Source organism: Stenella coeruleoalba (genome assembly GCF_951394435.1).
Source record: "Stenella coeruleoalba genome assembly, chromosome: 10".
Classification (NCBI taxonomy): domain Eukaryota; kingdom Metazoa; phylum Chordata; class Mammalia; order Artiodactyla; family Delphinidae; genus Stenella; species Stenella coeruleoalba.
The window spans coordinates 67,386,096-67,410,829 of NC_137156.1; the positions used below are offsets into that span (position 1 = coordinate 67,386,096).

The following is a 24,734-nucleotide window of genomic DNA, read 5'->3' on the forward strand; positions in this document are numbered from 1 at the left end:
CGAAGGCCTGAGAAAGGAAGCAGCGAGTAAGTGGGAGCTAGGCAGAACGTTCTCCCTCCTGACTGGGGTGGGGTGGGGGGCTCTGTCCCACAGCCCTGGCCCCTTGGCTCTCTCCCTCGCTCATTCCTCCTGCTCCTCTAACACCCAGCCCAGAGCCCAATTCCTGAACGGACCCAGCCACTGCCAACAATGCATCAGTTTAATTGGGTTAAGTGGCCATTAGCGGCAAAAGCAGGGTGGCTGTGTGCAGAAGGGTTTTTAATTTTACTCTTTAAATGATGCTTGCTCCCCAGAGAGGCCACTGATGGTGGGAACGCTGCCCACTGGAGCCCCCAGAACCAGAGCCACAGACGTACCTCCCCCTGTCCCATCCATTTGGGCAACATGGGGGTGGGCTGAGAGGGCTGCTCAGTGTCTTGTCTCCACTGCCCAAGGAAGATGCTGCAGGGGTAAAAGGACTTGCTCAAGGTCACTAGGTCATCCCAGAGCAAGCCCCTGCCAGAGGGGACCCATCTTCTCTTCCTTTGGCCCTGTCCCCCTGTGGATAGCAAGTGCCATGTGGCCACTAGCGGTAGCACGGAGGAGGGCAGTGTCGAGGGGCAGTAGCTGGGGTTTGGAGCCCAAGTGCCTGGATCTGTAGTCTGGTTTTGCTGTGAGACCTGGGGCCAGTGGTGTAACCTTGCTGGGGCTGTTTCCTCAAATATAAAATGGGGATGAGAGTTGTGTTGTAGGGAGGATTTGCAGAGTTCTGAAGTGTTCTGGCTCATTTAGGCTGCACACTTGGTAGGCACTCAGAAAGAGGCCAGTAATCGTGGGAAGGAATTATTTCTGCCATTTTAGGGGAAATGTCCTGAGCTCTGAATCTACACTGAATCATCTGCGGAGCACTGAAAAATATTGAAGCCCAGCCCCACCCCTACAGAATCTGCTATACTTGGTCTGGGGTGGGGCCTGGGCATCACGATTTAAAAGCCCTGCAGGCGACTCCAATGTGCCAACAGGGTTAAAAACACTGCATGGACATAGAGAACAGACTTGAGGACACAGTGGGGGAAAGGGGAAGCTGGGACGAAGTGAGAGAGTAGCACTGACATATATACACTACCAAATGTAAAATGGACGGCTAGTGGGAAGCTGCTGCATAGCACAGGGAGATGAGCTCAATGCTTTGCGACAACCTAGAGGGGTGAGGCTCAAGAGGGAGGGGATATGGGGATATATGTATACATATAGCTGATTCACAACACTGTAAAGCAATTATACTCCAATAAAGATATATAAAAAACAAAACAAAAACACTGCATGAAGGCAAAGGTGCAAAGGCATGGCATCTGGAAGGGTCTTGGCCCCTGGGACAGTGAGAAGTAGCTGAGGTGGAGCATGAGAAACAAGGGCATGGTGGGGAGGGCAGAGCTCAGGGGCCAAGGTCTCTGGGTCCTGGATCTCAGCCAGGACTCTTCACTGCCTCTGGCTTATTTGAGGTTGGAGGTGAAAGGGTGTCCCTGAGTTCAGGCTTCTAGCTGCCACACTGATGTCCCTTAAGAACCTGCTCTGGCCTGGCTGCTCTGGCCCTGGGCTTCCCATTCTCCAGGAACCAAGCCCACTGAGCCACACTGCCCTTGGCCTTGTCCTCTGAGAGCAGGCTGGAATGCCCCACACTGGGGTCACTCCTCACCTCCTCCTCCTATGGCCTCTCCCCCGAGCCACACAGCAGGGGTGCCAGGAATGGTGCTGAAGGTGGCACAACCTTCAGAGACACTGTTTTCACTGTGGCCTTTATAAATGATGACTCCTGGAGCTGTGAAACCAGAAGTACTGGGCAGGGACAGTCTCCTGTCCCCATTTTACAGAGGGAGAAACTAAGGCCTGGGATGGGATGCGACTGAGAGCTCCATGAAGATAGAAGAAGGCCTGTCCTTTCCCACTGCATCCCCAGCACCAGCCTGGCACACAGTAGGCCTTTAGTGAATGTTGAAGAATGGATGGAGGAAGGAATACAACCAAGAGATGACTTTTCTGAGAAAGTGGCTCTGAGAGAGGCCCCAGCTAGGAGGACAGGAGAGTCCTGATTTGGGCCCAGCTCTGCCTCCAATGTGCTATAAGAACTTAGGCACCTCCTGGGACGTCCCTGGGCGCAGTGGTTAAGAATCCGCCTGCCTATGCAGGGCACATGGGTTCGAGCCCTCGTCTGGGAAGATCCCATGTGCCGCGGAGCAACTAAGCCCATGAGCCACAACTACTGAGCCTGAGCTCTAGAGCCTGTGAGCCACAACTACTGAACCCACATGCCACAACTACTGAAGCCCACGTGCCTAGAGCCCATGCTCCGCAACAAGAGAAGCCACTGCAACGAGAAGCCCACGCACCACAAACAAGAGTAGCTCCTGCTCACCGCAACTAGAGAAAGCCCGCGCGCAGCAACAAAGACCCAATGCAGCCATAAATAAATAAATAATTAATTAATTTAAAAAAAAGAACTTAGGCACCTTCCTACCCCTCCTGGGACTCAAGACCCTAACAGAGCAGGCCTGGCTCAGAGGACCCATCTGCCTGGATAGCAGAAGTTCCTAGCAGGTTCCCTCCATATCTCCTAAGCTGAGACCCCAGCAGGTTTCCTGGACTTGGGGATGATGGTTGCCTGTGTTGCAAAGTCCCTGACCTGGCCTGCTCTGCCTGATTCTTGGCCTGGAAAAACACTCTGTGTAGCTTGGAGAAACTTGTTACAAACATCTGATTATCCCCGATAAGATGAGACAATGAACTTCCGTCCTGCGCTGCTCAGTTCCCTCCTTGCAAGCCCCACATTAAAATTCCAGACCAGAGCAAGGGGATTTAAGTTGGATTACTGGATGGGGTCTAGGGAGAGAGGGACACTGGAGTGTGGAGGGGTCCAGACCCCCAACATTCCTCCCTCCATATGTACTCAGGCTGCAAACAAATATGGGAAAGGAGAAAAGAGCCAGAACTTGATTAAAAGCAAATTTAAAACATAATTAAGACCAAAGCTCATCTTGAACAATTAGGACCAAGGCAGGAAAAGGACAGTCCTCTCCTTCGCCTAGGGATATGGACAGGAGCATCTTTTGGGCCCGGAGCTGGGGGCACTGCAGTAGAGAAAGCTCACTGGCCAGGAGAGTGCTGGGCTCCATGCACACCTCCGGACTAATGTGGGCAGTCAAGGGCCTGGCTCAGGGTCAGAGTGACCTGGGTTAAAATCCTGGCTCTGCCATATCCTGGCCTAATGCATGGCAGGTCCGAGTCTCAGTGTCTCTCTCAGGGGGCTGCTGTGAGAATGACGTGTGACAGACTCAGCACACGCTGAGTACCTAATCAGTGAGTGCCTTTTCCTATCATTCCTCCCTTGAGAACCAACTGTGTACCAGGCCACGGGTGCCTGGGCTGCAGACTCAGTGGGAAGGAGGCAGACATCTGCACTGCCTCACCGGGCAGAGTCTGCCATGTGGTATATAGGGAGAGAGTTCAGGTCGGGACCCCGGGCTTTGGGTTCTCCCACCCTCAAGCTGTCAGGGTTGCCTGTTCCTCGAGGAGTGGGGAAAGAAGCTTGGGGAACGACTCCAGCCCTGTGATGCTCAGAGGGGATGGGCAGGGGCTGGGCCCTGGGCTCCATGTGGAGAGGGCAGGTCGGGCATCTGTCACTGCCACCACTCAGCACCCCCTGGCAAGGCAACTCGTCCTGAAGCTGGGGTGGGAGGCAGGCCTAAAGGCATGAAGGGTGCCCCTTCCCAAATCTATCAGATGGTTTCAACACAAGTTCAGGGCTGGTGGCCTGTACTTTGTGCCCTGGGCTGGGGAGCGCAGCAAAGCAAGGAATTGGTGGGCAAACAGGGGGTCTGGAATGAAGCAGGGAGAGAGAGACTAAGAGACAGAGAACAAGAGAAAGGAGGGGAGAGTGTCCAGGTGGTACCCAGTTCTAGGAAAGGCAAGAAGGTGGGACATGGCGTGCTGGCTACGTGAGGCAAGCAGATGGTTCCTACAACCAGGGGTACATTGCTGGACCCCCACAGGGACGGCCGGCCCAGCTGAAGGCTTGGCCTTGCCTCCTCCCCATGACAGTTCACTCCCCCAACTGTCCCCACCTGTGACTAGGAGATCCCCAAGGTCAGGTTGGGCCCAGCTCTGGGTCCTTCGGCTCCACACTGGGTGGGAGGCCCTCAGGGCCCACCTCCTCTGGTCCCAGGAGGCCAGCCTTTCCCTAGTCCATGATCCCAGGTCACACGGGGCAGGCAGGGGATCTCAGGGGGACAGTAGGGCCCAGTTCCTAGAGAAGGGGGTCACAGTTCCCTCCCTGGGCCTGGATGTGGTGGGGGTTTGGCTGCTCTGACTTGACCCTGCCAGGCCTCTGGCCGAAGCCTGGGCATGGCATGTGAGGCCCTGCTCATTTAAAAAAAAAAAAGCTTTACTGAGATACCGTAATAGTCACCCACATAAAGTATACAATTCAGTGTTTTTTTTTAGTGTATTCAGAGTTGTGCAGCCATCACCACAATCTAATTTTAGAATATCTTCATCACCCCCAAAAGAAATCCTGTACCCGTTCGCAGACACTCCCTATCCCCTCCCTTCCAGCCCTGGGCAACTACTAATGTACTTTCCGTTTCTATGGATTTGCCTATTGTGGACATTTCACAGAAATGGGATCACACAATGGGTGGTCTTTTGTGACGAGCTTCTTTCCCTTAGTGTAATGTTTTCACGTTCATCCATGTTGTCATGTGTATCAGTACTTCATTCCTTTTAAATGGACTCATCTCTCTGACACAGGCTTGGGCAACAGCAGTTATGCCTCTGATCTGAGGGAAGCTTGAACCCCCCTCCTTTCCTTACTGCACAACTTGCCCAGGGCACCTTACATCTCCAGAAGCCCTTTCCCACCTGCTCTCCCTGGGGTGGGTTGAGTACCGGGGTCTGTGGGCTTCAGAGACCTGGTCAGGGTGGACCAGCAGGTCCTGTAATCTCACAGGACCATGGTGCCTTGGAGCTCACAGGCACACTCAGTATAGATGGGCAGACTAAGGCCCAGAGGGAGGTGGAGAAATCGTGGGCAGAATTGGAGCTCCAGCTCCCAGCATCATGTGGCCTTAGCCTTCTCTGCAAGGCATTCAGGGCCCTCCACACTCCGTCCGCCTCAGCCTGCAGCCCACCTTCCTGACAGAAGGGAGAGGTGGGGCCTGCCATCATACCCACACAGGGCCCCCGAGGCCCCAGGTCACCACTCACGCAGCCTACTCCAGATGAAACTATCCTGCTCCTGCCGCAGCTGCCCACAGTCCACGTGGCACATTCTGCCAGTGATGGCCCAGCCTGAATTCAGAGGGCCAGGAGGGCTGTGTGTTCATGGTGGGTGGGGACATTGCCCTCACAGCGCAGGCCACTCTGCCTGGTCTTCTCTCAACCTAAACAACCGCACCTACCTTCAGGGCCTGCACCTTCCTGTCCAGCAGGCTCTCAATGTCCCCCGCCACCTTCTCCACCAACTTCTGAGGCTCATTCTCCTGCACCTCAAACAGATTCCTGTTGTCTTTGTAGATCTGGAAAGAAGCAGAAGCCTGGGGTGAGGCCAGGGTGGTCCCACATTCCCATGTCATGGTGCCCGTATACCCTCTCTGCATAGCTCACCACAGAAAGTCCTCACCCCCACCTCAACCCTGGCTTTGGCCACTGAGAGAGAACAGGGAGGTCTGGGGTTAGGCCCAGTGCTCAGATAGACTTGGAAGAAGTGCAAGGCCATGAGCTCCACAACTTGCACTGGTTGTGTGTGTTTCGTGGGACAAGGTTGTCGCCACCTTCTCTGGGACTCAGGGTTCCTCCTCCAGGGGCCATAAGCAGCACCTCCCTGACCAGCTCAGGGTGGCTAAGAGCAGCAAAGTGGGGAGGGTGGGCTGGATGGGAGGCAGGGTGTCCGGGGGAGATGGAGCCAACAGACACACGTTGTACACCACATACCAACAAGAAGATGCTCTCACGCCCACGTGTGTACATAAACCCACACGCTCACACATGCATCACACACACAGCCACCTCTCCACACAGGCTCAGGAATCCATGGCCCCTTTCGCTGGTGCTCCCTCAGGGCATTTGCGGAAACTACTGCAGGAGCTCTGGGTGCCCCTAGGGGCTCCTCTGTCATTCTGGGCACAGAATATGGGGGCAGGGACCAGGGAGGAAGAGGCATATGGGGGGAATGAATCTGCCCCCTCCTTCTTCCTTGGGGGGGCGGTGGGGTCAGCCTGTGCACACATGCACTTGGGGGTGTAAATCTGACAGTCTGCATCTGCATGTGTGAATGTGTGTGTTATGGCTCAACGCACATCCATCTGTGTGCACGAGCCTGAGTATTGGGGTGGGTGGGGTTAGGGCCACTAGATAAAGCCTGGGGGCCGTATGGGAATTGTAGAAGCAGGTTTCTGTGGGCGTCTTTGTTCATGGCTGGGGTCTTGGGTGTGTGCACGTGCATGCGTGTGTGCATATGTGTGTGTACGCATTGCACACCCCTGCATGTGCCTCTGAGCCTGAATGAGTCCATGTGTCCATCCAGGTTACCCCAGGAAGTCTGTGCTGCAAGCTGGCTCCTTCACCAGAGGTCACAGGCTGGTCGCCACAACTGAGCTGCTGCCACCAGACTTTGCCATCAGGCTGTGCAGAAGTGGAGGGATGTGCAGAGACACAAAGAGGAGGTGACGAGGAGGAGATAAGGAGGTGGGAGAGGCCGCTGATGAGAGACAGACAGGCAGGGGAGATAAGGTCGGTAGAGTGACAGCCAGATGAGGGGAGATAAAGGCCTCTGGCATCTGACAGAGGGAGGAGGTGGGGGACCAGGTGCCTCCAGAGCCCTTGCTCTGCTGCCCACCCAGCGCCTGGCAGTGCAAGGGTTAAAGCACCGCTCAAAGCTGGCTCAGGCAATCTCCTCCTCCCACCGCCCCCCATCCCTCCGGCATCTCTTTTCTTTTTGTCCTTCTCTTGGAACAAAATAATTTGTGGTGAAGTCGCTCCTTCCCACAGAGAAGCAGCGATTACAGGGCGAGTCGCAGGCCTGGCTACACGGCCAGGGAGGATGGAGGCCCCAAGTAGGCACCAGGCCAGGCTGTTCCCTGGGCCCCCCAGGGCCTGCCTCAGGACAGAGGCCCCCGGATGGAAGACAGCGATGGAGGCCGAGGCCAAGGAGGGGTCAGACCCTGGGGATCACTGAGAAATGCAGGGAGCCTGGTGCCTGGTGCCCACAGTTGGGGAAACCGAGGTTCAGAAATAGGAGAGGACAGGTCAAGGCCACACGACTGTGAGTGGAAAAACCAGTCACCCATCCTCCCTGACACCTTCTTCCCAGGTTTCAAGACATTAAAAATACACCCTTTCCCAATCTTGGACCATTGCCCCTGGGTGTGTTGAGGCCTCGTCTCAGCCACATCAGCTGAAACCTCGGCTGAGCACACTGCGGCCCACTGGCGTCAGCAGGGGGCGCAGCCACCTGGCTTCTCAGGGCAGGGGATAAAGTTTCCATAACTGACTCCCCTGTCAAGGTCATTCCCAGGTGCCCCAATCAGGGCTGTCCATAGTGACGGCAGCCCCAGTATTGGAAGCTGGACCATGCAGCCTCCTGACAACTCTCCTTAGGGAACCTGGGGGTCCCTCCCCTTTGGGTCCAGGATGCCCGTTGCAACCTGGCATGGTGACTGAACCAGGGCTCAGGGGCTGCAGAGGGAGTGGGTTTCCAGGTGGCAGGGTCACACCCGAGGACCCTGACAGTTGATGCAAGGGCTTGGAAGCAGGGACCCTGCTAAGAAATACCCCATCTCTGAACCTCAGTGTCCGATCTATTAAATGAGAGAACAGCAGTCCTCCCCTCACCGGCGGACCAAGGACCAAAAGATTCATGCCACGAGGAGCCTATACTATTGTCACTACTGCTATTGTTTAGGATCACCAGAATTCTGCAGAAGGAATCACAGTCCCCTCCCTGCCTCCACTCTCTCCTGGCTAGATCTGCACACCTAGGATCCAAAGTCATTGGCTCCCATTCCTGGGCAGGCAGCCTTGGCTTCCCTGGGTCTGTCCCCCTCCAGCCCCACCCAGGGATTCCTTGGACAGCACCCCCTCCATCAGCTATCCTGTCTTTGTCCCCAGCACCTTGGCCTCAGCCCTGGTGGTGATAACAGGGGAGCCTAGACACAGGGACACCATGGATAGTGTACAGCTATGTGTACAGCTGTACATGTACACACTGTATGTCCCCAGCTCCCTTCCATCTCTCCCCAGGCAGCAGGCCTGTGTGCAGTGGACCCTCAGCCAACGCATATGCCCAATTCCATGTTCAGGAGCAGAGCTCTGGAGCCAGTGTGACCTAGGTCTGACTCCACCACTTTTGCCTGCAGGTGTGCTGTCCCTTGGAGCCTGGGGCTGCATCTGCCATGCTTTCTTCCTGGGTCTACCCAAAGACCCACCATGACATCCTTCTGCTGGGCCCTGGTGCCAGCATTCGAGGCCTCTCCAGCTCACTGACCTGGCACTTGCATGCAGGCCTCTGGGTCCCTAGCCCATGCTGATTCCCACTGCTGCACCTTTGCTTATGCTGTGCCTACTTCCCCTCCGCCTTTCCCCACTTATCTAAATCCTCCCTAGAGTGAGGGTAGGGAAATGGGCTAGAAGAAGCTTCTGGTGAGATGAGGGCAGAATTCCAGAACTGCAGAGGCTGGTTGAGCTACTAGCCAAGCCTGTCCCCCAACCCCAAATGAGCCCTTGAGATGTAAGAGCCCTCGATCCTTCCATGCCAGGTGCCTCAGCCCTCTCAACATTCCCCCCGACCTGCTCCAGTTGTCCCTGTCCCCTGGGCTGGGGCCCTGAGCTGAACCCTGTGTCCCAGAGATCCAAATGACACAGCCCAGCAGATGGTCCCATCCTGGGGGATAGGTCATCTCTCCACTGATGTGGTCCGGGGAGGTGCTTTCCACCTGCAGGTCCAGGAAGAAGCCCAGGAGAGCCCAGGGCAGCTCCAGGGCATAGCCAGGGCTGGTTCTCCTCAACCCCAGCCTCTAGCCTTGGTCCCTGGGGTCAGCTTGGAAGCAACAGGAAGGCCAGGGTGCACCGGGGGCAGGACCTCAACAACCACAGCAGGACTGCATGCCTGCTGGTGTCCTCAGCCCAGAGAGGCAATTGGAAAAACCCAATGGCCCCCACAGCAGCGCAGCCTGCGTGGCCCCCGGCTCTGCACAGGCAGCCGGACCAAGGAGAGAAACGGGAGCCCGCAGGTCTACAGGTTGTGACAGCTCCATGGCAGCCATGAGAGAGGAGATGGGGAATGGTAGTGGCACAGGGTAGCAGACTAGGGGACAGGCTGGCTGGAGCCAGGTGGACACGTGGGGTAGGGCAGGAGACACAGCGACAGAGGGGCTGAGGAACAGGGAGAGCAGCGGCAGCTGAGGCCCCGAGGGATAATTCAGGAGGCCGTTTGCAGCTCCTCGTTCCCAGGAGTTCCTGGCTCCCCCATCCTGTACCATATACCTATGGCCAGTGCTTGCCCGGGCATCCTCCTCCCCTTGAAGGCACCCCCTACCAGTTATCAAGACCTGTCCTTCCATGTCTCTCATCTCCCCCCCACCCACTTCCTGTAACGCCCCCCCTGCCCCCCGCCACCCCCCCCACCCCCCGGCAGTGTGGGCCCCAATCCCAACCCTCTCTCAGCTCTAGTAATTCTTTTGTTAGGCAGCATGTCTGGCCAACCTGCCTTTTGGCCTCGGAATTTCCAGGGCCTGTGGGGGCCAAGGCCTCGTCAGGGGCCCCAGGCCCTCTGCCTAGCCTCCTGCTTCCATAGCTGTCCCTACATAAGGGGGAGGTGAGCATGGAGGACACTTGGAGGAACAGTTACCTTGGACAGGAAGCTTGGATGCTTGATGCTTGCAGGGGCAGATGGAGCCAGCCTCATCCTCACAGCTCTAAACAGTTCTGACTGGGAGGGGAATAAGGTCTGAGGCACCTGAACATAGAGACAGCCACCAGAGGAGACAAAAGGCCCCAGAACCAGTGACCTGGACAGGCCCCCATCAGACTGTTGAGGCATTTTGCTAAGTCCCAGAAGGTCGGCAGCAGTGGGGTCTGGACCTAAGCCAGCACCTAACCTGCCCAGGGAGAGGAGGAAGGTGGGAGAAATGGAGACGAAAAGGAGGGCAAGGATAGCAAGGGAGAGGAGGGGGAAGGAGGGAAGAGGGACTGTGGAGGCTGCAGATACAGCCGTTTGCTAAGTGATGGCTCTAGCCACCCAAGGGCAGGTGCTTCACAAACTTGACCTCGCTGATGTACAACCCCTGAGGAAGGACCGTTCTGATCACACCCGTTTAGCAGATGGGACACTGAGGGCCAGAGAGGATATGTTACACGGCAGAGCTCAGATAAGAATAGCCTGTCTTATCCAAAGTGTTTGCTTTAGGTCACACTCTGTGCAGTTCTCTTCCCTGCATTTGTCCCCAAACTTGAAGGTGAGGCACAGGGTATCAGCTGGGAATTTGGGGGGCCTGAAAGGGGCCTGGGGGACCCAGAGTGATGCTGAAAGCCTGAGGCCTGTGGAAGGCAGGAGGGCCATTCTGGAGGGGAGGAGGGGGAGGACCAGCAGAACCAGCCTGATCAACTAACCAACCACCCAACCCTGGGAGTAAAAACAGGCACACGTGCGAGGCTCCTCTCTGCAGCGAAGGTGAACGGGCCCTAATCTCTGGAAAATTAAATCAGAAAGAAAATGGAACGAGAAAGATTTGATGCAGGCTGGGCCCTGCTGCCGCCTGTCTCCTCAAAGGCCCAAGCTCAGCTGGGGGTTCATCTGGGTGTTCAGCATCCTGCCCCCTTCCCCTGCCCAGGGTGCTGAGCAGGGCACAGGAAGGGTGGGGGGAGCTGAACCCCATGATATGACTTTCCTGGGGGATTTGCTCTTCTCCAGCCCCCTTTAGCCATGTCTCAGTGCCTGGTCCCTGGTATTGAAAGGAGCAGCTGGTAGGAGTTTTAACGGCCCAGCCCTCATGTCAACAGGTCCCTAGAGATGGTGGGCTGGCCTCCCTAGGCCGGCCTGCATGGGCAAGCACTGGAGTGGCCACAGGATCTGGAGACAAGGGCCAGCTGCTAAAAGGGGTACACTTGTGCCAGGGATCAGGGGAGCCTTAAGCGGGAGGATAGGGGGCTCAGGGTGGCCCAGAGATCCTGAGCTGGGCCAAGAGGGAGGTGGAGGGATGGAGGGACTGGTAGTGACAAGCTCAGGGACCCCAGTCAGTCAGGGCAATGCTGGCCCCTGCCCTCCCGCCAGGCTGCTGCCCCTGTCTCCTGCCTTCGTGGGTAAAATCAAGGGTATTGACATAGCTGCTAATAATCACCCTCGAAGACCATAGGGTGGATGGAGTAGCCTGGTACCTGCAGACCCTCCCACTGAGAGCACTCAGGTCAGATCCAGGACAGGCTGCACATCCTGGATGCTCCCCACACCCAACCAACCTTGAGCCCCACAGCCCAGTTCCTTTGGGGCCGCTCACAGCAGGTGCACGAAAACCCTGACCCCGCTGCTCTAGGGACACACCAGGCCCTGGACTGTGTGTGTGGCAGAGAGTTCCCTGGGGCAGGGGCTGTGGCCCTTCTCTGGCCCACCTGGTGTGGGGCTTACAGTAGGACAAGGGCAAGGGGTCCCCAGAGCCCTCAGAGCACACAGTTGGCACACAGGCAGTGGGTTATGGGCCACTCGGCTGCATGCTTCATCAGCTGCTGACAATCACCAGCTGCCACGTTAGGGTCCCACGTGGCCATGCCACCCTGCCACCATCCTGTGGTAGGTTGGCTCCACAGTTAGTTAGCTGTATGTGGTGTCACGTCACAAGCAGGGTTTGTATATTGTGATGCTGGTTGTCACATTATTAATAACAAACCTTCATATTGAATAGGGATTTCCTAGAATGAACACTGTTTAGAGAGGGTCACAGATGCCTACCCAGGCCATTACAATGTGGCCCATGATGGGCTGTGACACAGGACACAAAGGCAGTGTTGGCCTGGCTTTCAGGAGCAGATAAGGATGTGGCCCTCCTGGGTTGGTGGCCCATAAATGGCCCCATCTCCTCCCCACCCCCACCCCATGTCCTTACATCCCCACTGGGGCACTCATGTTCATGCCACAGGATCTTGTTGGGGTCTCTTGAGGCTGGGGAAGCAGAGATGGACCAGACCTTGTCCCTGCCCTCCTGGGACTCACCACCAGAGGGGACAGATGTCTATTTGGACTGCTAATGGCAGAGGGGTGGCAGTGGGGAGAGGTGTACAGGAGACATGTGGGAGTGAGACTGGCCTGCTTGGGGAGCGCGGGGGCTGGGAGTGTGAAGGAAAAGACTGAGATGGCTTTTCAGGGGAGAGGCCATCTAAGCAGAGTTTGAAAGGCTGGGCAGGAGTTTGCCAGACATGGGGGTGACTGGGGTATAAGGGACTCTAGGCAGGAGTAATGGCAGGTGCCCTTGGGCTGGGGGGAGGGAATGGACTGCCCAGTGGCAGGAGCACAGGGGCTTGAGGGGGGCAGAAGGGAAGCTGGGGGGACAGGTTCTGAAAGGAAGGGAGGTAGATACCCAGGTGGCTGGGGGTGGAGTGGGGGGTGGTCCTCAGGGACGGAGGGGGTGTAGCCTAGATCACAAGGTGGGAAGGCCCTGGTGGCTCTATGGCCACTTGGCCCCTAAGAGGAAGCTGCTGCTAGGAGTTTTCACCAGCAGATTCCCTTTGAAAAACTCACAGGGGCACAAAGCCCCCACCTCCACCCCCAGCAACGCCTCCCTGTTTTTAAAGTTAAAGTTTAGTTGACTGTCATCCATTACCGCAATTAGTACATTATGTCTAATTATGCAATTAGTGTAAAAAGTGCACTTGCTGCTGAGAATGGGAAATTACGCAGCCTCGTTACACTGTAAAATCCATGTCATAAAAAGGCTCAATCCCTTGTTTTTCAAAAGACACACAACCCAGTACAAAACAATAAACCAAATCCTCCCAGTTGAGCTAGGGCCAGTCTGTGCCAACCTCTCTGCACTTGCCCCCATGCAGACCCCCCACCTCTGCAAGGCCCTGTCCCACGCTGGCCCTGGGGCAAGGTAATGACCCACCACAAGGGAGCGCTGATGCGTGGCCCACTCCTAGGCGTGGTCAGTTTGCTCCTCTGAAACAGACGTGAATTTCTAAACTGACTTTAAAACCGTGGCAATCCTGATTATCCACCTGTTATTCCAGACCTGATTGGAACGTGGCCTCTAGTATTAAGGCTTGTATATATTAGGTGAGAGTGTCCTGGCCTCTACCCAGCTCCGAGAGTGAGAGGCAAGGTTCCTGAGGGCAGTACTCTGAGGTTCCTGATGGTGCCTGTGGGGAGAGAGGCATATTCCAGCTCAGAGGAAACTGGAGGAACTTTCTCACACTCGAGGCTCTCAAACTCTTAAGAGCATAGTCTGGATAGATAGTGAGCCCCCCATCACAGGAAATACGCAAGCCCACCTGTCAGAGATGCTGAGAAGGGATTCACTCACGGTCACCCTGCACAGTAGCTGGACTCCAGGCTGCCATCATTAAATAACAGCATTCCCATGGCTGTGTGCCTACATGAAGCTTGCAGTCTGTGATTCTATCTTCCCCAGGTTCTGGCTCCCTTGGTGGTCAAGGGACTATTTGGGGACAGGTGGGAGGGGAGAAAGGAATCTGACAGGGGTGTCTCCCTCCCACACGGGTGACAATGCCAGATGGCCAAGTCCACGGGAGCTGGGGACGGGGCACACTCTCGTGTACTTCAAAAGCGAATGCTTCACCGTCAGGTCTCCATCACCCACCACCCAGCTCCAAGGTCAGAAGTTAAGGCTCAAGCATGGGCTGCTTAGTGGCTACCTAAGAAGCCCCCTCTCTGAGCCCCTTCTTTCAAGTTCCCAACACTCCTTGAATCCAAGGTGCTTGACCCAGGCCTGGTGGTGGGGCGGTGCAGTGCCACGAAGACTCCTTCCCAGCCAAAAGTCTGCCCTGACCTCATGGGGAAGGTGCATGCAGCTCCTGCAGCTGCCACTGCCAAGCTCAGACAAGGCATTCCCAGAGCAGAGAAACTGAGATGTGGAGCCCCCAGCATCCCGGGGCCCCTGGGGCACTCGGAGCCCTGCAACAGCTCCCACCTGCAATGTGCACACCATCAGTCCTGGGTGTCCTGAGGTGTCGGTGCTGTGTACACCCCAGTGGGAAGCACTTTCTGAGAAGGAAGCCAGATTTTGGGGAGGGACAGGGGCCTGGACCCCACTAGAGGGATACCTGTTGCCTACACTCAACAGGGTCCCTGGACAGTCCCGGCCTTCACGCCTTTGTCTACTCAGGTAATCCTGGACAGCAGGGGAACTGTGTCATGGCCCGGCCAGGTGGACCTGCCATGGAGACTCTCAGGGCCCCCTGTCCTCTTGACTTACTCCAGGATAGCATGAGGATTGGGGAGGGGGTGAGCCCAAAGTGAATCAAACTACAGGCGAGATCCGGGGGCCCCTGCTTGCTCCCCCTCCCTGATCTGGGAGCCGCCGGCTGTTGAGGCAGCTGGGAGGGAAGCTGTGCCCAGCATGCCAGCTGGCACGGGGGAGTGTGAGTAAACATACCCGCACTTTCCCAACTCACAGAAGTCGCTGGGTGTCGCCGGCTGGTGTGGGCGCCCATGTTTACGGGAAACAGATTGTTTGTGCCTGTGTCTGGGCCCCCTCACCGCCCACCCTGGCTCGGCTCCCTCCTGCTGCCTCCCCACCCAGTGGCCCTGCCTTCCTTCCCTCAGGACTCCTCAGCCTCTCAACGGCAGAAGGACGAGGATGGTGATGACAGGCACCCCCAGGCCCATGTGGTCAGACAGGGCTCAGTGCATAACCCACTGAGTCATCCTCATAACAATCCTAAAAGGCAGGTACAATCACTGCCCTCACTTTACAGCTGAAGAAAGCAAGGCTCTGGCAGGCGGGGAAAATGGCTGGAGACTGTAGGCAGTGAGTGGAGGAGCTGTGACACCGGGCTCCTCAGACCCCTGTCATCAGTTCCAGGCTCCAGGGTCCCTCAGTCTCACGCCCCCCCAGACAAGCCCAGTCTGCCCTTTACCTGGGTCACTACCTTGAGCAGCCCTGGCCCAGCGTGGTCCTAGACACAGACCCTGCCCACTCCCTGACACGACAGCTCCAGGAGCGAGTCCAGGGCCTGGGCACTGGCCTGCCATCTGGCCTCTTCAACCCCTTCACCTCTGAGGCTCTGTCTTCGGCTCTGTAAGGCCTGGTCTCTCCACTCTCAGGAGCGAGTGCTGGCAGGGTGGGGTGAGGGCTCTGGGAGCCAGGGCGGACAGAGGCTCCAGCAGACCCCCGGTGGGCCAACGAGGGCTCCTACTCATTTCACAGAGCCGGCTGTTATCAAGATCTCATCTAAGATGACTGTCCTTCAGCCCAGAGCTGGCAGAAATTTACCCCCATAAACACCCTCATGATATGGATTTGAGGCTGCGCCTGAGGCACTGTTCCAAAGGCCAGGGAGCAAAGGACAAAGTCGGCTTCCTCTGCCCGCGTCACCTCCATTCCACCCCTCCTAGCACTGATAGCCCAGCGTGGGCAACCCTCTTCAGGGGCTGGGGTAGGGCTCTCAGGAACTCCACAGTGGCCAGAAACCAACCTTTCCTCAAGAGTCCCCAGGGAGGTTTCCTGGGTGCGGGGGGCCTCATCAGATTTTTCTTCATCCATCTCCCTCCCTTAGCTGTGACAAGGGCACCAGGAGGGCGCCCTTCTTATCTCACAGATGAGGAAACTGAAATACCACAAAGGTCCAAATCTGTCCAAAGGGGAGACCTTCCCACCCCCGAGTCCCCTGCACTCACAGCTGAGAACTGGCTAAAAAGCCGTGGGTCTGAATCCCCACCCTGCTCTTTACCAGCCATGCGGCATGGCCCGAGTTTTCACCCTCAGTGCCCGCACAGCCCTGAGCTGCCTCAGCCAGGCTTTGTGGGGTGCTCCTCAAAGATGAAAGGTCAAATGCAAGGTGCTGCTGGCTTCTCATGGGGCCTCCTTCCAGGGCTGCTGCCGAGGCCTTGAGAGCGTTCCCTGCCCCACACTGTCCTGCAGGGCCTGACTTTCCAGGCCTCATAGGCTGGAAGTCTGCCCTTTGCTGCTGAGATTTGCTGCTGAAGATGTCGCCAAATAATGACAGCGCCAATCACAACGAGAGGCCCTCGGGTTGGCTGCCCTCGTGAAAACACCGGATCTTGGCATGTCAGGTACACAGGATAAAGGCAGAGATGGGGAGGTAAGCCTGGGAGCGGCTGCAGCCTCCCATGGTATCAAGGGCCCCTTTGGGGGCAGAGTCATCCCAGGGCCTTACCTGCTACCCATGTGCTCATTATAGTTCCGGGTACATGTGCCTGACCTCACACAGCAGCTCACGCATCAACCTCACCACATTCATACCCAGTGCCCAGGAAGTCGCCTGCAGATCCTGTCCATGCTTCACACTTAGGGTGCCAGAAAAAGCACCACAGCCCAGACGGCCCTATCCACTGTCACTGGATGCCCCGCAGCCCCAGGCCTGGGTGAGTCTCTGTGGGTTTCCATCTGCACCTCAGAAGGTGGTCTGCAGCCATCTGAAATGTTTTAAGCAGTGAGATTTTTCTGGCCCCAGATGGTTGGGGCTACTTGAAGGTCGTGGCCCTAAATCTTCCTGTTGGACGTTGCACTGGAGAAGCTCCTAACAGCATGAGGGCTCAGGGGCTTGCTGGGGGGAAGGGTATGGCCTGACTGACAGTGGCCTCTGGATCAGCATCCCCAGGAGGGCTGGGCTCCCTCCTCTGGTCACAATGCCCAAGTGTCAGGTGCTGACAGGCAGTGGGGACCAGAACCTCGCTGGTGGTGAGTGTCCAAGCGAGTGTACAAAGGAGCACACCCGCACCTGGGCTATCTTGCTCACTTCCTCTGTCGGCATCTCCCAGGTCTATCTTAGTCCTTCTGCTAGTTTTTCTTTTATGTTTCTCCTACTTCCAATTTATAGGCTTTTCTTGAATTTTGTGTAACCTTGTTAAGTGCCCTTAAATCTTCTGCAGGATAAGTTGGAGGCATAAATAAACAAACAAACAGGATGAAGACACTGAGGCCCTGCACGTGCTGAAGATACACTGGGGACACGTCAGGGACATGCATGCACTGAGGACACACACATGCTGGGGACACACACCCAGAGGGAACCCACTCTCTCCCATCATTCACAGGCTCTCCTGAGCCCTCATAGGAGAGTTGGAAAACTCCAGGGCGGTGACCACACAGGGTTTCCTAGAGCTGGGAGGCTAGTGATCCCCACACCCACTCCCAGCTGGGGCTCCTGGGCAGGCCCTGGTCCCTCTCTGCACCTCAGTGTCCCCTCACCTCACTGTGGGGAGAGAGTGACAATCCTTGGCATCCCCAGCTCCAGGTTCTCTCTCCATGAATGCAAGAACCTCAGCAGCCAACATTTATCTTCACCGTGACCATGCTCAGTGTTCGCCATGCAAATGAACTGTGCAAACAGGACCCAGTGCTTGGCCACGCCAGTGAACACCGCGAGGGTCCTTGGTCTGAACAGCCATGAACTTCAAAGTCAGCGTGCTGTGCTCAGGGGAGGCAGAAACACTGCGCCTGGGCTCACACTCCAGGTGGGCCACCTCCTCACTGCCCAGCTTTAGGGGTTGCTTGATGGGGTGATGACTGCCACAGGAATAGCTGCCAACAGCAATGGGGCCCAAGTGAGCTTCCGTGCTAGACGTACACAGTATCAAACCCTTATAGTCCCCAGTCATCATCCCCATTTCACAGACGAGGTAACTGAGTCAGACAGTAATTGGTGGAGCTGGGATTCGGTGACACAGACTAACCACATACTTGAACACAGACCTTGTTCCAGACCTCCGTGCCCACCTCTCAGAAGCTTGTCTCCATTCCATGGGATCCTGTGACCTTCCTCAGCCCCAGTGCTGCCCCAGGCCCCCTCCTCTGGGAAGTGGCTCTGACTGCCCCCTTAGTAATGTCTGTGGGGCCGCGTGCCCCCAGGGCTATGAAAGTCAGTGGGGGTCAGCTGAGTCTGGTGTTTGCAAACCTCATCCTGCCTTGAATGTCCCTGAACAGCTCATCTCTCAAAGACATCGGCCCAGGCCGATGGGTATCCTGTACCCATCAGGATACAGATGGGTAAACTGAGGCCCAAGAGGGAGGGGTAAGCAGCAGGGCAGGGCCAGGAAGTCCCAGGCTTCAGCCACTGGCCCTTCCTCTGTGCTCGGGAGGTCAGGGAAGACTTGCCAGAAGGGGGCTGTGAATGGATGGGCCGAGAGAGTGCCTACCTGGCAGGGGAACAACAGCAAAGGTGATCCTCCAGGCACAAGGGCCTGTGAAGAAAGCTGCCTGGGGTGGGGAGGTCCAGTGGCAGGGCAGAGGCAGCTCCGACCCCAACCCCTCACCAGGGCCTTGGGGGACGGTCTGCTGGTGTGAACTCTCTGAGAACCCATGGAGTCATCTGGTGGGCTGGGGGCAGAAGGCCTGGGTCCCTGCACATGGAATGACCTTGTCCCCTCTGCCCCCCACTTTCCCCAGGCCTAGGCACCTCAGGTCTTAGCGGCAAAGATGCTCTGGGCTCCCGCGTCCTCTGCTCAGCAACCTCCAGCAGGAGGGAGTGATGCCTGAGCTTCCAGCTCTGTCGAGGGCTCCCTGAGCAAGAAGGCAGTGAGGGCAACGATGCCAGGAGGACAAGAGCAGAACAAACTGCCCCAATTATGTAAGGTGGCCCTACTTCCTCCTTAGCAGGGAGAGAACTGGAAAACTATGTTCCTCCTACCCCACTCCTACCTATGCCACTGCACCTGCTGGGAGATCCCTTACAGGGGGCCTACTGAGAGGTTCCCCCCAAGTAGGATCTCTGAGCCCAGGTCATCTGAGGTACTGGGGAAGGATCTTGGGGACAGACTCCAGTTGGCCCTCTTCCTGTGGCCTGCAGGGTAGGATCAGGGCAAGAGGCCTGGGTCAGCCCTGTTCAATCATTGTTCCTTGAAGGCGTCTGAGCGTACCCTAGCCCCTCTGGTTTTCTTGCCTGTACACTAGGGTAGGCAGCCTCCCTGCCTGCTTGCCCAGAACTCCCCTGCCCCAGACACCAGGGAGCCCTGGGGAACTCTGAGCCTCTCTAGAATGCAGCTGTGGTCCCTGCCCTACCACACCCCCACTGGAACATGGCTGAGCTCTGCTCTTTCTGGTGCCTCGTAGGGGTCCAAGCAGGAAGGCCCTTCCTTCAGACCCAGAACCAGGCTAAGATGTCAGACCAGCCAGTTCCTCATGGATACGGGACTGCCCCTGCCATATACACAATCCAGCCTCCAACCTGACCCCAGGGCCTGGAGTCGCTGTCTCTTCCCTGCATCCTAGGGCCTCTGGGGAGCACTGGAGATGCCTCAGGCCAAGGCCCCAACGTGGTGTCCTGCCTCTCGGCCCCTGCCTGGCACAGGCATTCCCAGCATAGGCCCCTTTGCCAGCTGGGCCTGGGTATACTCTGCCCTGGAGGGCTGGCCTGCAAAACTGGCTGGGAACCCCCTCCTATATGGCCCCATGCTTTGCTGGGCTGCCAACACGCTGTGAAGACCTGGCTATCAGGCTCTTTGAGGTTATAGAGCTAGCAGTTTAGGGCTGCTAAACTGCAAATTTATCTCCTGCCATAAATCCAGGTGATGCCAGTGTATGTGCCTGAGTGTGTGTCCATATGTGTATGTTGGGAGGCATCACGTGTAGTTTACGGTGGGGTTTGTGTACACAAGTGTTCACCAGCCTGCACATGGGAAGGATGATAGTGTTGCTGTGTGTGTGCAATGCATGCGCAAACACGTGTCCTGGTGTGTGTCCAGGCACACGTGCGTGTGGGCGGAAAGCTCGCTATGAATGAGGTGGGATGCATCCTTCCCTGAGTGCAGCCCCGAGTCCCCTGCATCCCTCTGCTCAAGTGCAGCACACAGTAGGCCTCAGAAACATCTATGTGCATGTGACAGGCCCGGGATGTCCTTGAGCAGACCCAGTCCCCTACCCATCTTACCATCGTCTCAGAGGGACTGGAGCCCAGCACTGGTCACACATTCAGACTCAGGCCGGCCATACTGGGCTGGTGCCTCCTGCCAGCCACTGACCCCACAGACACAGAGACCCCTCTTGACGACGATGCCAGGCTGCATTAGAGAGAGCTCCAGGGCACACATTCCCTTCTATGTGCGTGGGGAGGGACGATGGAATCAGCAGACAAGGCGGTCCTTCCTGCCCACCCCCACCCACAGACAAGAGGATGCTGAAGCACCACGAAAACAGTTGATCTCCTTACTGATAGTGGGTGAGAAAAAATTATCTTTCTCTGAACACTAAAAATAAAGCCCAGTTTTCCTGAAAGCAGGGCCCTTCTCAGCTCATGGCTTAGAGAGGCTTTGTCACTAACTCCAAACGTAGATTTGTTGGAGAAGCCAAGAGCCACTAAACCCTCAGCTGCCTCACCCAGGGGCTCAGCCTTGGGGCAAAATGGTGCCCCCAAACCCGTGCCACAATACAAACCGGAATTGGGCTGTGCAGTGAGTCCAGATGATGTTGTCCGAGGCAGGCAGAAGGAGGGCAACAGGAACCGGGTCCATATGCTACTTGTGCCCAGCTAATGGGCTGACAAATTAGCAGGTCTCCCCTCTAAAAGGTGATGAATGAGCAGCTGCCCAGGAGAGCTGGGGCACGGGCCACCTCCCCACAGTACTCCTCAGGCTCAGCTCTGACTTGGCATCTATGGGGTGCCCAGCCCAGTGCCGAGATTCCCCAGGGGTGGGGGCTGGGGGTGACTGTGGGTATGGGCAGGGGGAGGGCAGGAAGGGCATAAAAGGGCAGCCCCAGCCTTGGAAGACATCCCCAAACAAACCCAGGCGGGAAGCCTGAATTCCCTAATCACCTGGGCTGCTGTCACGCTGTCCGAAGGGTGCCACTGAGGAGGGAGGTCGAAGCATTGCCCTCCTGACTCCTCCTTAAGACCATCACCACCACACACACAACAGCCTGAACGCCTTACAGAAAGAAGTGGCCGGGCTCGGGGGAGGCCTGTGGCGTGGGAGCCTAGCCTGTGCCCTAAGGACTGACCAGGACGGGGAGGGACCTGACGCTGGGTTTCGGGGGCCACCCATGGAGGGGGCTCTTTCTCCCACACAGCTACAGGACTGTAGCCGCCTAAGCTCGCAAGGGCCATGGAGGAGACCCGTAGGCCAAGTGAGAAGCCAAGTCGAGGAGAAGTCCAGGAGCCTGACTCAAAGCAAAGGGCAGCCTCCAGTTAGTGAGTGAGCCCCCCCTCACAGAGGGGGTCAACAGAAGTTGGCCCCCAGGTCTCAGAAAGTCCTGTTTGGTGAGGGGTTGGACCAAATGGTCTTAAGCGTCCTTTCTGACCTGAAAGCCTGATATACTCAATTTGTCCCCAAATCATTATATAGTTCCCCTCCTCCATGTACTCAGGACATTTCAAATGGGGCAGGATTTCTGCATACTGACAGAGGATTGGCCTGGCTCCCTTCGAGAGCTGTCTGGCCAGGTAAGGCAGGCCCTGACCCAGGTCCTCTGAGGACTCCCTGTTCAAACGGCCCCAAGCCCCCTGCTTGCACTGCCACCCCATATTCCCCCAGCCTGCCCCCCCCCCCACTCCCCGTGTAAATAGAACCTGCGCGCTTTCTCCCAGGGGCTGCTAATTCCTTGCCAGAACTGCTCGGACGTGAAATTGGAGTGAGACAATGTGTGTTTAAGGAAATGAATCTCGCATCTTAAGAGGCTCCGGGAGCCCGCCCTGCACCCCCATCACCCCGCCCACCCACCCAGAGCCAGGGAAGGAGCACTTGGCATGAGGGAGGAGAAAAGCGGAGGTGACATTCAGTGCCAAATTAGCAGCCGCCACAGCCAAATATTGTACTTGCCTCCAATCTTCTTTTATTTTTCAAAAGAAAAGGCTTTTACAAAGTGAAAGAGGCTGTTGGAACACTAAGGCTGATGATCGTTTTAAAAGGCATGCCCGCCACGCGCATGCCCATCCCAGACGTTCCCTTCCTCTCTGCTTGCCATCTCCTCCCTGCCCTCAGCCACAACTCCAAGGCGCCTGCCCCCACAGTCAGGCCCCAACACACCAGCCACACAGCTGACATCATGGGTGTTCTTGGCTAACGTGACCCAGGGTCTCTGGCCCTGGGCCAGCCCTGGACATGGGAAGGTCCTCTGAGCCATCTCCCAACCTGCATGGCGCCCCTGCAAGTGAGGAGTCATTTTTGGTGGGCCCAGAGCCAGCTGGCCTACAGAGGCCTCAATAGAAGTGACCAGCTCATGGCCTCTGCAAGGTCTTCTCGTCCATCGCCTGCTGGCCCTTAGTACCCCCGCCAGCCATGGACAGCCACGCTGCCTCTGCTAGTCCCCATCATCGCTTTTATCCCCCTCTGTTTGATGCCTAATGGCACCTGCTCTATGGTCACTTTGTTGAACAAATAATACCTGTCATCCTGGAGTCCAGCCCCCAGAACCCAGGCTGCCTCCATGTGCCACTAATTTATTGACTCACCGAATAGGCTGAGCAGACAGCCTCTGCTTGTCCCTTCAGAGGAAACAGTATTTTCACCCCGAGCCCCTGACCAAGTGCCGGGTTGATCTCACTCATTGCCAGGAGCCAGTCAAACTTGATGAGGTTTTATCAACAGTGAAGACTTAGCCCACGTTTCCCATTTCTCCAAACCTGGGCGGCCCCAGGCCTTGGTTTCCTTGTCAAGGGAGAAGGCGGGGAGCCTGGTGGCTCCAGGGGTTGGAGGTCCCTGAGCTCTGAGCCCCCACTTGGATGGTGACTGGCCCTGGCCCTGCCACACGTGTGTAGTCTTGGTGCTCTCACCGATCTGAGCCACCCGCAGATCCCATCCCTGAAGTCTCAGGAGGTGGGGGCCTGGCAACGCCCCGTTTACAGGAGGGGCACTGGGCTCAGAGAGCTCTTGGGACTTGCCCAAGGTCTCAGCTGGTAAGAGGCACAACCAGAACCAGGATCCGAGGTGTGAGGCACCACAACGTGGATGCTGTGGTGTGCCGCCCAGACCCTCCCGTCGGGACGAGGCCCTCACTCCCCCAGCAGCCAAGATGCTGCCTGCTGGCGGCTCTCAGCTGAGTCCCCGCCCAGGCTATGGCCTGAGCAGAAGGGAGTTGCCTCAACCGCGCTCTGCTTGACACACAGGTCAAGTGGAGGAGTACAAAGGTCCACCTCAATCAGGGATGATTCTGAGGGGTGAGGCCACTCCAGTGCTCAATGTGGAATTGGCTGAGGCCTCTGTTATAGCTTTATCACAGCCAAACGTCTCCTGCTGCCCAATCCTGCCTGCTCTATCCCTCACAGGTGTGGTCCCTGAGAGTACTCCACCAACCAACACCTGCACACAAACCTCCATCTCAGAGTCTGATTCCAGGGACCCGACCTTGCTACAGCTGGTGCTGGGAGTGGTCCCAGGAAGCCGATTCTTAAGTGGGAGCCGTCCTAATGGCGCTGAGGGCCTCACCACAGTGGTCGGTGGAGTGCTGACAATCCTGGCGTGTGATAAAGGTACAACTGATCAAACGTTCACACATCGTGAACTGAAATGGGATACCTGTGGATGGGTGCGATATTTCAGGTTTTGAGAATTTCGGGGAAGTGTAATTATAAGGACTATGGAAGAGGATGGCTGTTGCTGAGGGCTATCAGTGCTTTGGAAAGAGACAATGAAAGCCTGAGTGTGATTAATCATGAATTTAAGGTGAAGTGTGAAAGTTAGAAGCCCCCTTGGCAGGATATAAAAAGACTCTCATCTCTTGCAGCCAGAGGCAGCAAAAGCTGAGGGTCAGGCACAGGACTTAATTAGAAGAGTGGCAAAGATTCAGAGGGAGTTACAGCCTCAATCTCAGCAGGTTGGCTACCCAAGGTCAGGACCCTGATTGGGAAGGAATGGGTCCCTCCCTGAGTTGTCAGGTGGGGGCATCAGGGTCACTGCACTTGAGAACCTTGAAACCTGCCTTAAACTCTCTGAGCCTACAGAAGTGGCTGCTCCTCCTTGTTAAAGGCTAAGACCCCCCTTGCTTAAAGATGATGAAGAGGCCTCCATGTTACAAAACAACGCACTCCCCTCTTCCCACCCACCAGACCAAAAACTAGGATCAAATCACAACATAACCAACCTACCAACCCCAGGAAGCGCTGGGCCTGCTAAGGAAGAAAAAAGGACTATGTCCTGAAGGTACTGTAGTATCTAGCCAACAGCAGGACTGGATCCTGAGGTTGCTGGATCAAGGACAGTAGAAGATAAGGTTGGATAAGGGAGAGGTAATTGGTGTGAGAGCACTTTCTCATGATACAGAATCTAACACCCCAGAAAGGACCCGAAGAGATGCTGGAAACCTGAAAAAAGCAATGGCCCACACTAAGAGAAGTTGAAATGCCAGAACTCCCATAGCAAAGTAGAGAGAGGGACCAAAGGTTTAGACAAGTGGACGTACCAGAGTAGTTCTACCACAAAAGGCCAGAAAACCTCTCACGACCATGTTCCGTGGAAGGGCCCAGAGGACACTGTTTACCAAAGTGAGAAGGACTGTGTTGGTGAGAAGGGCACAAGCATGGGAGAGGAAAACATGCTACTGGCCTGTCACTTTAGGTTCCTCAGGCCAAGAGAGCAGCAGTCA

General features: G+C 56.4%; 1 protein-coding gene across 4 annotated transcripts in view; it reads right to left on the reverse strand.

The window, feature by feature from the left end:
• Nucleotides 1-24,734, reverse strand: part of CACNA2D2 (calcium voltage-gated channel auxiliary subunit alpha2delta 2) — a 137,398-nt gene that overhangs the window by 63,977 nt on the left and 48,687 nt on the right. For all 4 annotated transcript variants that reach the window (XM_079934607.1, XM_079934605.1, XM_079934606.1 and 1 more), the window contains exon 3: nt 5,433-5,549. In XM_079934607.1, coding sequence (XP_079790733.1) covers nt 5,433-5,549 — 117 coding nt within the window. The remainder of the gene's footprint in view (nt 1-5,432; nt 5,550-24,734) is intronic.